At 55.0% G+C, this 13,479-nt stretch overlaps 1 protein-coding gene across 2 annotated transcripts in view; it reads right to left on the bottom strand.

The window, feature by feature from the left end:
• paqr6 (progestin and adipoQ receptor family member VI) overlaps nt 1-13,219 on the bottom strand; it is a 36,945-nt gene extending 23,726 nt beyond the window's left edge. The window contains exons 1-3 of one of the 2 annotated variants that reach the window (XM_085978584.1): nt 13,041-13,219; nt 4,052-4,240; nt 366-493 (exon numbers count right to left, since the gene is read on the bottom strand). In XM_085978584.1, the coding sequence (XP_085834710.1) occupies nt 366-493; nt 4,052-4,102 (179 nt within the window). In that variant the 5' untranslated portion in view covers nt 4,103-4,240; nt 13,041-13,219. The remainder of the gene's footprint in view (nt 1-365; nt 494-4,051; nt 4,241-13,040) is intronic. The other variant, XM_085978585.1, reaches the window with a different exon arrangement.
• Between the last annotated feature and the right edge of the window lie 260 nt (nt 13,220-13,479).

The following is a 13,479-nucleotide window of genomic DNA, read 5'->3' as shown; positions in this document are numbered from 1 at the left end:
AATTGGGAATTCAGGAGAAACCTCTTTACCCAGAGAGTGGCGGGAATGTGGAACTCACGAGCACAGGGAGTGGTTGAGGCAAATAGCACAGATGCATTTAAGGGGAAGCCTGATAAACACACGGGGGGGAAAGGAATAGAGGGTTACGCTGATGGGGTGAGATGAAGAAGGACGGGAGGAGGCTCGAGTGGAGCAGAAACACCGGCATGGCCTTGTTGGGCTCAATGGCCTGTTTCTGCACTGTTAATACTTTGTAAGAGGGAACGCACGTCTAAAACATCATCAACAAACAGATTCGCCCCCTCCCCTTCCCCTCTCCACTGTACACCCGCCCTCCGCACCTCACCTCTAGACCAACCACATACCACGTAGGGAGGAAGTGGGTCCAAATGTTAAGCGTCTCATTGGTCATTTGAAAGGTGCTGAGGAGGCAGTCCACGGCGGAGCTCTTTGGGTGGCGGTAGCCGGAGATGATTCCATCTTCGCGGAAAACCTGGACATCGCGGAAAACACAAAGTAAAGAATGAGCTTGCATTTCTACAGCAACCTTCATGACCTCAGCGCTTTACAGCCGACGAAGTACTTTTTTTGAGGTGTTGTTAGGTAGGAAAGGCGGCTGCCAATTTGCGCACAGCAAGCTCCCACAGGCAGCCGCGAAATAAATGACCAGGTAATTGAGGTGCTAGTTGAGGGATAAATATTGGTCCCAGGACACCGGGGAGAACTCCCCCCTGCTCTTCTTCCAATAGTGGCCGTGGGATCTTTTACGTCCACCTGAGAGGGCAGACGGGGCCTCGGTTTAACATCTCATCCGAAAGACGGCCCCTCCGACAGTGCGGCGCTCCCTCAGTACTGCCCCACCGACAGTGCGGCGCTCCCTCAGTACTGCCCCTCCGACAGTGCGGCGCTCCCTCAGTACTGCCCCTCCGACAGTGCGGCGCTCCCTCAGTACTGCCCCTCCCACAGTGCGGCGCTCCCTCAGTACTGACCCTCCGACAGTGCGGCGCTCCCTCAGTACTGCCCCTCCAACAGTGCGGCGCTCCCACAGTACTGCCCCTCCGACAGTGCGGCGCTCCCTCAGTACTGCCCCTCCGACAGTGCGGCGCTCCCTCAGTACTGCCCCTCCGACAGTGCGGCGCTCGCTCAGTACTGCCCCTCCGACAGTGTGGCGCTCCCTCAGTACCGCCCCTCCGACAGTGCGGTGCTCCCTCAGTACTGCCCCTCCGACAGTGCAGCGCTCCCTCAGTACCGCCCCTCCGACAGTGCGGCGCTCCCTCAGTACTGCCCCTCCGACAGTGCGGCGCTCCCTCAGTACTGCCCCACCGACAGTGCGGCGCTCCCTCAGTACTGCCCCTCCGACAGTGCGGCGCTACCTCAGTACTGCCCCTCCGACAGTGCGGCGCTCCCTCAGTACTGCCCCTCCGACAGTGCGGCGCTCCCTCAGTACTGACCCTCCGACAGTGCGGCGCTCCCTCAGTACTGCCCCTCCAACAGTGCGGCGCTCCCACAGTACTGCCCCTCCGACAGTGCGGCGCTCCCTCAGTACTGCCCCTCCGACAGTGCGGCGCTCCCTCAGTACTGCCCCTCCGACAGTGCGGCGCTCGCTCAGTACTGCCCCTCCGACAGTGCGGCGCTCCCTCAGTACCGCCCCTCCAACAGTGCGGTGCTCCCTCAGTACTGCCCCTCCGACAGTGCAGCGCTCCCTCAGTACCGCCCCTCCGACAGTGCGGCGCTCCCTCAGTACTGCCCCTCCGACAGTGCGGCGCTCCCTCAGTACTGCCCCTCCGACAGTGCGGCGCTCCCTCAGTACTGCCCCTCCGACAGTGCGGTGCTCCCTCAGTACTGCCCCTCCGACAGTGCGGCACTCCCTCAGTACAGCCCCTCCGACAGTGCGGCGCTCCCTCAGTACCGCCCCTCCGACAGTGTGGCGCTCCCTCAGTACCGCCCGTCTGACAGTGCGGCGCTCCCTCAGTACTGGCACTAGGAGCGTCAGTCTAGATTTTGTGCTCAAGTCTCTGGAGTGGGACTTGAACCCAGAACCTTCTAGACCTAGAGGCCAGAGTGCTACCCACTGAGCCACGGCTGACACTAAGAGAGATGAAGTGAGCTGAGCAAGATCCCTCAAATCTTGGAAACCACTTTCCAGCATCCTCCATTCTGGAGTCACCTCTAGCGAGGAGAGGTTTCCGATCATAAGCTGCATTGCCACTGGGGTTGAGATTCCACTAGTTTCCGGCAGTACAGCGCAATCCCAGCGGAATCGAACGAACCAGTGTGAAAGACCGGGGAACTTTAAACGCAAGTGAACTATGCCCATAACCACTTCTATGTTTTCTGCAAACCGTTACACCAGTTCAAGACCCAATGTCGACTAACCACACCCCCAGGAAGACATTGCGAGACTCCGCCAATTGCGCTGGTTCGGTAAGGCTCTTCAAATTGAATTCATTTTTTGAGCTGCACTAGCAGGAACGTTGTAAAAGTTTTTTTTTCAGATCAAAAGATATTTAATTTCTTAAGAAAATGACTGGTGTACACCCCAATGAAACTATTAAATGGTTCAGTATAGTTTTTTTTTTAAGCCATCTTCAATGATTTTAAATCAGGTTACTCACAGGGGGAGCGCCGGACACCCTTATGAAAAATACATATTTTTGCAGATAAACCCATTTTCAGCTGTGCTAATTAATCATCACTAGGACTCCAGCAGGGGACATTGCTAAGTGATCAGGAGCAAGAAATGTTAACGCTAATTTTTAACCTGATAGCAGGAAGGGGGTCAGATAAATGATATTTCTGAGTATTATTCTGATAAATCTTTTAAATTTCGCACAGTCAGTTGATGAGTATGTAGTTTTTTTATATACATACAAGATTGGTGTTGGAATTGGGAGGGAGAGACTTTCGTAGCCTGCGCTATAGAGCCACCAAGTGGTCAGAGTCTGAAACTACACCGTGACCGTTTACATAGCAAATCTGATTGGGAAATGTTGACATAGCAAGTTATCATTGGACATGATGTCACAAAAGCGTGACCACAAACGTGACAGCAAGAAGTAAGGTTTGTGGACAGGAAGTGGGTGTCCTACGCAAGATTTTGTTGATTAATGTAGAGGTATAATAGACATGCAACAAGACCTGGACGATAATCAGGCTTGGGCTGATAAGTGGCAGGTAACACTCACGCCACACAAGTGCCAGGCAATGACTATCTCCAACAAGTGAGAGTCTAACCACCGCCCCTTGACATTCAATGGCATTACCATCGCCGAATCCCCACCATCAACATCCTGGGGGTGACCATTCACCAGAAACTTAACTGGACCGGCCATATAAATACAGTGGCAACAAGAGCAGGTCAGAGGCTAGGTATTCTGTGGCGAGTGTCTCACCTCCTGACTCTCCAAAGCCTTTACACCATCTACAAGGCACAAGTAAGGAGTGTGATGGAATACTCTCCACTTGCCTGGATGAGTGCAGCTCCAACAACACTCAAGAAGCTCGACACCATCCAGCACAAAGCAGCCTGCTTGATTGTCACCCCATCCACCACCTTAAACATTCACGCCCTCCTCCACCGGCATACCGTGGCTGAAGTGTGTACCATCTACAAGATGTACTGCAGCAACTCGCCAAGGCTTCTTCGGCAGCACCTCCCAAACCCGCGACCTCTTCCACCTAGAAGGACAAGGGCAGCAGGCGCATGGGAACACCACCACCACCAAGTTCCCCTCCAAGTCACACACCATCCTGACTTGGAAGTATATCGGCCGATCCTTCATTGTCGCTGGGTCAAAATCCTGGAACTCCCTCCCTAACAGCACTGTGGGAGTACCTTCACCACACGGACTGCAGTGGTTCAAGAAAGCATCTCACCACCACCTTCTCAAGGGCAATTCGGGATTGGGCCTTGCCAGCGACGTCCACATCCCATAAACGAATTAAAAAAAGTATTGTGATCACTATCGGGGTAATTAGTCCACAGTTCCAGAATGAATGAATTCTCTTTGCTCTGAAAGTTTGGATGAGATGTCAGTTACATTGGACTTACTCTGGGGACCTGGTGATTGTTTAAGAGGTGGGGCAATTTGACTGTTAACATCTCGGAGTTCTGTTCCCGGACAAGATGACGCACTACCCTGGTTTTCCGTAGGCGTCCTGTATTGGAAGACCAAGGTGGCTCAGTCTGGTGCCCTCCTCACCTTCTCTTTCTCAACTCCATTGCTGGTCCAGTGCCTGTCTGCAGGAAACACGTTAGAAAGTGTTTTAGAACAGAGAGAACAGACCATAAGGAAATTCCATGAATAACACTACAGCAGCTTGCATCTACAGAGCGCCTTTAATGTAGTAAAATTTTCCAGGGTGCTTCACAGGAGCGATTATATAACAGAATTTGACACCGAGCCACATAAGGCGATATTAGGACAGGTGACCAAAGCTTGGTCAAAGAGGTGGGTTTTAAGGAGCGTCTTAAAGGAGGAGAGAGAGAGGCGGAGAGGTTTAGGGAGGGAATTCCAGAGCTTAGGGCTGAAGGCACGGCCGCCAATGGTGGAGCAATGGAAATGACTATTTGGTCCAACTTGTCTGTATCAGTGTTTATACTCCACACGAGCTAACTCCCACTCTAATTGTCTCTTTCCTCCTTGCCCCTGTATCCCTCTATTCCTTTGTCCCCCATCTAGGCGTCAAGACTCCTCTTAAATGCGTCAATACTCAACCACTCCCTGTGGTAGCACATCCTACATTCTCAACACACTCTGTGGAAAGAAATGTCTCCTACATTCTTTATTTGATCTGTTAATGATTTGGCCGAGGGAACCAAAGTGTAACATTTCCAAGTTTGCTGATGACACGAAACTAAGTGGGACTGTGAATTGGGGGGAAGGATGCAAAGAGGCTCCAAGGCGATTTAGACAAGTTGAGTGAGTGGGCAAATACATGGCAGATGCAGTATAACGCGGATAAATGTGAAGTTGTCCACTTCGGTAGAAAACACAGAACGGCAGAGTATTATTTAAATGGTGATAGACCATGTACAGAGGGACCTGGGGGTGTTCTTGTACACCAGTCACTGAAAGCAAACATGCAGGTGCAGCAAGCAGTTAGGAAGGCAAATGATACGTTAGCCTTCATTGCAAAAGGATTTGAGTACAGGAACAAGGATGTCTTACTACAGTTATACAGGGCCTTGGTGAGACCACACCTGGAGTACTGTGTGCAGTTTTGGTCTCCTTACCCAAGAAAGGATATACTTGCCATAGAGGGAGTGCAGCGAAGATTCACCAGATTGATTCCTGGGATGGCAGGACTGTCGTATGAGGAGAGATTGGGTCGACTAGGCCTGTATTCACTAGAGTTTAGAAGAATGAGAGGGGATCTCATTGAAACGTATAAAATTCTGACAGGGCTAGACAGACTGGATGCAGGGAGGATGTTTCCCCTGGCTGGGGGGTGTCTAGAACGAGGGGTCACAGTCTCAGGATACAGGGTAGGACATTTAGGACTAAGATGAGGAGAAATTTCTTTACTCAGAGGGTGATGAGCCTGTGGAATTCTCTACCACAGAAGGCTGTGGTGGCCAAGTCACTGAGTATATTGAAGAAGGAGATCGATAGATTTCTAGACACAAAAGGCATCAAGGGGTATTGGGAGAGAGCAGGAATATGGTATTGAGATAGAGGATCAGCCATGATCATATTGAATGGTGGAGCAGGCTCGAGGGGCCGAATGGCCGACTCCTGCTCCTATTTTACTATGTTTCTATTAAGGGCTATATTATATTTATGTCCCCTAGTTCTGGAATCTCCCACAAGTGGAAACAATTTCCACACATTTACCCTATGGAACTTTTCCATAATTTGGAATTCAGATTTCCTCTCAGTCTTCTCGTTTCCCAGGGAAAAGAGCCTCAGCCTGCTGAATCTTTCCTGACCGTCGCATCCTCTCGATTCTGGCAATATTCTTGTAAATCTTTTCTGCACTTTCTCCAGTGCTTGAATGTCCACTGGGGTTTGTTTCTAGGGGGATAGAATTGAAAAGTAGGGAAGTTATGCTAAGCCTGTATCGAACCTTGGTTAGACCACAGTTGGAGCACTGCGTACAGTTCTGGTCCCCATATTATAGAGGCACTGGAGAGGGTGCAGAGAAGATTTACAAGGATGATACCAGAAATGTGAGGGTATACATATCAGGAAAGGATGAACAGGCTGGGTCTCTTTTCTCTTGAAAAAAGGTTGAGGGCTGGCCGAATAGAGGTCTTTTAAAATTATGAAAGGTTCTGTTAGAGTGGATACAGAGAGAGTGCTTCCAATTGTGGGGAAGAGAAAAACTAGGGGCCATCAATATAAGATAGTCAAAAGAATTCCAATAGGGAATTCAGAATTCTGTAAAAGTATCCTCCGGACTCAAAGGAAAACCATAAACAATGCATGCAGGGCAGAACTAGGCCAATTTCCACTAATAATTACTATCCAAAAAAGAGCCACCAAATTTTGGAAACACCTAAAAATGAGCAACCCCCACTGCTATCATTACGAAGCCTTGAAATGCCAAGAGAGGACCATAAAGAATAACTCCCTCAGTCAACTAGTCCTGGGACTCAGTGAAGCAACCACTAACACTACTAACAACAACCAGCCCCAGGACAGTGACATCGTAGCAGAGAGAATTCGACCCAACACAATTGTCACTAAACAAAAGGAAAAATACCTGTCATATTGGGCAGAAACAAAAACCCAAAGCAAACTCAATTGCTACTTGGCCCTAAACAGACAATACAACATGGCTGAGTACCTGACCATGGTAAAGGATAACAAACTGAGAAAAACCTTGACAAGGTACAGACTTAGCGAACATAGCCTAGCGATCGAAAAAGGCAGACACAGGCAGACCAGGCTGCCAAGAGAGGACAGGATATGCTCTCACTGCAGTCAGGGAGTAGTGGAGACAGAGATGCACTTCCTCACAGCCTGTGGAAAATATCAGGGCATCAGGGAGAATTTCTACCAAAAATTCTCACAAATATGCCCTGAATTCAGAAATCTGAATGACGACCAAAAACTCCCATACCTACTAGGGGAGGAGAGAAGCTGTGTAGCACTGGCAGCACACTATGTTACAGCTTGCCATGAACAGAGGGATAACCAGCAAACCTAAGAAAAGAGTATATATAAATAATGCGAATGTATATTTATACACTCAGGGATATACCTGTTTATACACTGTATGAATAGAACTGCGTTTATGTGTTCAACCATAAGTGTATTTTGATGCTTTGGCAACATAAGATGTACCTTATCATGCCAATAAAGCGATTTGAATTGAATTGAATTGAATTGAGTGGTGAGAATGTGGAACTCGCTACCACAGGGAGTGGTTGAGGTTAATAGTATAGATGCATTTCAGGGGAGGCGTGTGAGGGAGAAGGGAATAGAGGGTTATGCTGATAGATTTAGATGAGGAAACATGGGAGGAGGCTCGAGTGGAGCATAAACGCCGGCATGGACTGGTTGGGCCGAATGGCCTGTTTCTGTGCTGTATATCCTATGTAATCCTTTTGGTAGTATGGAGACCAGAACTGCACATGGTACCCTAACCAAGGGTCCAAATAAATTTAACATTGGCTGCTTGCTTTTGTAATCTACTCCTCTAGAACTGAACCTCAGAACATTGTTTCCATCTTTATGACCTTATCTATGACATTTAGCGATTTATGTAACTGTGTTCCCAGGTCTCTTTGACCCTCCACCCTATTCAGTTTCTTACCTTATAAGGAATAACTGGCCTCCTTATTTCTCCAACCAAAATGAACCACCTCACACTTTGCTTTCCTGAATTTCTTTTGCCATATATCCACCCAGTCTGCACGCCTGTTTATATCTTCCTGTATTTTCTTGCAGTCCACCACTTTATGAGCTATACCCCTCCAGTTTGGCATCGTCTGCAGATTTTCACACCATTCCTCCAATTTCCGAGTCCAAGCAATTGAGCGGTGTCAATTGGTAACACGCTCATCTCTGAGTCAGAAGGCAGTGGGTTCAATTCTCATTCTAGACTTGGTCACTTGAGGGAGCGCCGCACTGTTGGAGGGGCAGTACTGAGGGAGCGCCGCACTGTCGGAGGGGCGGTACTGAGGGAGTGCCGCACTGTCGGAGGGGCAGTACTGAGGGAGCGCCGCACTGTCGGAGGGGCGGTACTGAGGGAGCGCCGCACTGTCAGAGGGGCAGTACTAAGGGAGCGCCGCACTGTCGGGGGGGCGGTAATGAGGGAGCGCCGCACTGTTGGAGGGGCGGTACTGAGGGAGCGCCGCACTGTCGGAGGGGCAGTAATGAGGGAGCGCCGCACTGTCGGAGGGCGGTACTGAGGGAGTGCCGCACTGTCAGAGGGGCAGTACTGAGGGAGCGCTGCACTGTCGGAGGGGCGGTAATGAGGGAGCGCCGCACTGTTGGAGGGGCGGTACTGAGGGAGCGCCGCACTGTTGGAGGGGCGGTGCTGAGGGAGCGCCGCACTGTCGGAGGGGCGGTACTGAGGGAGCGCCGCACTGTTGGAGGGGCAGTACTGAGGGAGCGCCGCACTGTCAGAGGGGCGGTACTGAGGGAGTGCCGCACTGTCAGAGGGGCAGTACTGAGGGAGCACCGCACTGTCGGAGGGTCGGTACTGAGGGAGCGCCGCACTGTTGGCGGGGCAGTACTGAGGGAGCGCCGCACTGTCGGCGGGGCGGTACTGAGGGAGCGCTGCACTGTCGGAGGGGCAGTACTGAGGGAGCGCCGCACTGTCGGAGGGGCAGTACTGAGGGAGCGCCGCACTGTCGGAGGGGCAGTACTGAGGGAGTGCCGCACTGTTGGAGGGTCAGTACTGAGGGAGCGCCGCACTGTCGGAGCGGCAGTACTGAGGGAGCGCCGCACTGTCGGAAGGTCAGTACTGAGGGAGCGCTGCACTGTCGGAGGGGCAGTACTGAGGGAGCGCCGCACTGTCGGAAGGTCAGTACTGAGGGAGCGCTGCACTGTCGGAGGGGTGGTACTAGGGGAGCGCCGCACTGTCGGAGGGGCGGTACTGAGGGAGTGCTGCACTGTCGGAGGTGCCGTCTTTCAGTTGGGATGTTAAACCGAGGCCCCGTCTGCTTTCTCAGGTGGACATAAAAGATCCCACGGCCACTATTTCGAAGAAGGGCATGGGGGTAGTTCTGTGTCAATATTTATCCCTCAATCAACATCACTAAAACAGGTGATCTGGTCATTATCAGATGCTGTTTGTGGGAGCTTGCTGTGCGCAAATTGCCTGCCATGTTTCCGACATTACAACAGTGACTACACTTCAAAAAATGTACTTCATTGGCTGTAAAGCACTTTTTGATGTCCTGAGGCTGTGAAAGGCGCTATATCAATTCAAGTCTTTCTTTAATATGCGCGAACAACTGTGGTCCCTATGGGAAACCACTTCCCACTTACCGCCAGCCCGGGAATCAGACTTCAAATCTGTTTTTGTAGCCATCTTTCCATCCATTCTGCTAGCTGACCCCTGACCCCCTGCTCCCCATGCACCCTGACCTTTGTCATAGCACTTCCAGAAACCGCAGCAGCAACTCCATCTCCTCCCCGGGCGGCGCAAAACAGAACATTTACAAGTTGCTGCAACCATCGCTAAGCCTATATATTTTTAAAAGAAATTCCTACAGTCTTTCTGCTCCGAAATACAACACATTGTGCGGGAACTTTGCACAATTACTTTCGCAAAAACATTTGTTCGAAAGAAATTGCGGCTTGTTTGCTTGTAGTCAGCTAGTGTCAGCTGTGGCTCAGTGAGGTCCTACTCCAGAAATCCAGGCTGCCACTCCCAGTGCAGTACTGAGGGAGCACCGCACTGTTGGAGGGGCAGTACCGAGGGAGCGCCGCACTGTCGGAGGGGCAGTACTGAGGGAGCGCCGCACTGTCGGAGGGGCGGTTCTGAGGGAGCGCCGCACTGTCGGAGGGGCAGTACTGAGGGAGCGCCGCACTGTCGGAGGGGCGGTACTGAGGGAGTGCCGCACTGTCGGAGGGGCAGTACTGAGGGAGCGCCGCACTGTCGGAGGGGCGGTACTGAGGGAGTGCCGCACTGTCGGTGGGGGAGTACTGAGGGAGCGCTGCACTGTCGGCGGAGGGGGGGGTGGTTACTGAGGGAGCGCCGCACTGTCGAAGGGGCGGTACTGAGGGAGCGCCGCACTGTCGGAGGGGCAGTACTGAGGGAGCGCCGCACTGTCGGAGGGGCGGTACTGAGGGAGCGCCGCACTGTCGGAGGGGCGGTACTGAGGGAGCGCCGCACTGTCGGAGGGGCGGTACTGAGGGAGCGCCGCACTGTCGGAGGGGCGGTACTGAGGGGGCGCCGCACTGTCGGAGGGGCGGTGCTGAGGGGGCGCCGCACTGTCGGAGGTGCGGTACTGAGGGAGCGCCGCACTGTCGGAGGGGCGGTACTGAGGGAGCGCCGCACTGTCGGAGGTGCGGTACTGAGGGAGCGCCGCACTGTCGGAGGGGCGGTACTGAGGGAGCGCCGCACTATCGGAGGGGCGGTACTGAGGGAGCGTCGCACTGTCGGAGGGGTGGTACTGAGGGAGCGTCGCACTGTCGGAGGGGTGGGACTGAGGGAGCGTCGCACTGTCGGGGGGGGTGGTACTGAGGGAGCGCCGCACTGTCGGAGGGGCGGTACAGAGGGAGCGCCGCACTGTCGGAGGGGCGGTAATGAGGGAGCGCTGCACTGTCGGAGGGGGGGTTACTGAGGGAGCGCTGCAGTGTCGAAGGGGCGGTACTGAGGGAGCGCCGCACTGTCGGAGGGGCGGTACTTAGGGAGCGCCGCACTGTCGGAGGGGCGGTACTGAGGGAGCGCCGCACTGTCGGAGGGGCGGTACTGAGGGAGCGCCGCACTGTCGGAGGGGCGGTACTGAGGGAGCGCCGCACTGTCGGAGGGGCGGTACTGAGGGGGCGCCGCACTGTCGGAGGGGCGGTGCTGAGGGGGCGCCGCACTGTTGGAGGGGCGGTACTGAGGGAGCGCCGCACTGTCGGAGGGGCGGGTACTGAGGGAGCGCCGCACTCTCGGAGGGGCGGTACAGAGGGAGCGCCGCACTCTCGGAGGGGCGGTACAGAGGGAGCGCCGCACTGTCGGAGGGGCGGTAATGAGGGAGCGCTGCACTGTCGGAGGGGCGGTACTGAGGGAGCACCGCACTGTCGGAGGGGCGGTTCTGAGGGAGCGCCGCACTGTCGGAGGGGCGGTACTGAGGGAGCTCCGCACTGTCGGAGGGTCAGTACTGAGGAAGCGCCGCACTGCCGGAGGGAAAGTACTGAGGGAGTGCCGCACTGTCGGAGGGGCGGTACTGAGGGAGCGCCGCACTGTCGGAGGGGCGGTACTGAGGGAGCGCCGCACTGTCGGAGGGGCGGTACATAGGGAGCACCGCACTGTCGGAGGGGCTGTACTGAGGGAGCGCCGCACTGTCGGAGGGGGAGTACTGAGGGAGCGCCGCACTCTCGGAGGGGGGGTTACTGAGGGAGCGCCGCACTGTCGAAGGGGCGGTACTGAGGGAGCGCCGCACTGTCGGAGGGGCGGTACTTAGGGAGCGCCGCACTGTCGGAGGGGCGCTACTGAGGGAGCGCCGCACTGTCGGAGGGGCGGTACTGAGGGAGCGCCGCACTGTCGGAGGGGCGGTACTGAGGGGGCGCCGCACTGTCGGAGGGGCGGTTCTGAGGGAGCGCCGCACTGTCGGAGGGGCGGTACTGAGGGAGCGCCGCACTGTCGGAGGGGCGGTACTGAGGGAGCGCCGCACTGTCGGAGGGGCGGTACTGAGGGAGCGCCGCACTGTCGGAGGGGCGGTACTGAGGGAGTGCCGCTCTGTCGGACGGGGAGTACTGAGGGAGCGCCGCACTGTCGGGGGGGGGTTACTGAGGGAGCGCCGCACTGTCGAAGGGGCGGTACTGAGGGAGCGCCGCACTGTCGGAGGGGTGGTACTTAGGGAGCGCCGCACTGTCGGAGGGGCGGTACTGAGGGAGCGCCGCACTGTCGGAGGGGCGGTACTGAGGAAGCGCCGCACTGTCGGAGGGGCGGTGCTGAGGGGGCGCCGCGCTGTCGGAGGGGCGGTACTGAGGGAGCGCCGCACTGTCGGAGGGGCGGTACTGATGGAGCGCCGCACTGTTGGAGGGGCGGTACTGAGGGAGCGCCGTACTGTCGGAGGGGCGGTAATGAGGGAGCGCTGCACTGTCGGAGGGGCGGTACTGAGGGAGCGCCGCACTGTCGGAGGGGCGGTACTGAGGGAGCTCCGCACTGTCGGAGGGTCAGTACTGAGGAAGCGCCGCACTGCCGGAAAGAAAGTACTGAGGGAGCGCCGCACTGTCGGAGGGGCGGTACTGAGGGAGCGCCGCACTGTCGGAGGGGCGGTACTGAGGGAGCGCCGCACTGTCGGAGGGGCTGTACTGAGGGAGCGCCGCACTGTTGGAGGGGCGGCACTGAGGGAGCGCCGCACTGTCGGAGGGGGAGTACTGAGGGAGCGCCGCACTGTCGGAGGGGCGGTACTGAGGGAGCGCTGCACTGTCGGCCGGGCGGTACTGAGGAAGTGCCGCACTGTCGGAGGGTCAGTACTGAGGGAGCGCCGCACTGTCGGAAGTGCTGTCTTTCGGATGAGACATTAAACCGAGGCCCCTTTTGCCCTCTCAGGTGGATGTAAAAGACCCCGCGGCCACTATTTCGAAGAAGAGCAGGGGGGAGTTCTCCCCGGTGTCCCGGGGCCAATATTTATCCCTCCATCAACATCACTAAAACAGATGTTCTGGTCATTATCATATTGCTGTTTGTGGGAGCTTGCTGTGCGCAAATTGGCTGCAGCGTTTCCTACATTACAACAGTGACAACACTTTAAAAAAAAAGTACTTCATTGGCTGTAAAGCGCATTGGGACGTCCGGTGGTCGCTGTCTAAATGCAGCACTCTCTCTTCTTTTAGTCTTTTTGCAGTTATCGGCTGCTGCTCGGGGACTGATTGAAATGACTTCAAACAGACTGTTTGTAAAAGATTTAACGGGAAACTCACCAACCTGTTGTGGAGCGAGGTGCCTCTCTCTATTCCGGACTGTTTTGCCCCTGAGTTTTCCGACTGCTCATGATGCCTGGTGACACCATATGTGTGTGTGTGTGTGTGTGTGTATGTGTATTTCAAACTGCAGCCTGCTCTCCAGCCCCTTTCCCCCTTTGCTCCCTTCTCTTCCCCTCTCCTGCCTGAGCTTTGCTTTCACTGGACTTGGAGCTGGACTCAGTCTCCGCCTTCTTGGAGCGGGCTGATTGGAGGAAGGGTGAAGAAAGGGGCCTCTTGTTTTCCGAGGATCAGCCGAGGGAGGAAGCTGCCGTTTAAAGGGGCAGTGTCCTCCTCCTACTCCTCCCCAGGATTGCCCCTCTCTGTTTCAAAGAGGTGCGCTCACTGCAGTACGGTCCCTGCAATTTAAAGGGACAGTGTCCCGATGCTGTGCAGCCGC

Source organism: Somniosus microcephalus, unplaced genomic scaffold (genome assembly GCF_052327205.1).
Source record: "Somniosus microcephalus isolate GS21.2 unplaced genomic scaffold, FLI_Smic_1.0 unresolved_chr7, whole genome shotgun sequence".
Taxonomy (NCBI): domain Eukaryota; kingdom Metazoa; phylum Chordata; class Chondrichthyes; order Squaliformes; family Somniosidae; genus Somniosus; species Somniosus microcephalus.
Note: the sequence above shows the minus strand (reverse complement) of the source record. Positions and strands in the feature narration are given on the sequence as shown.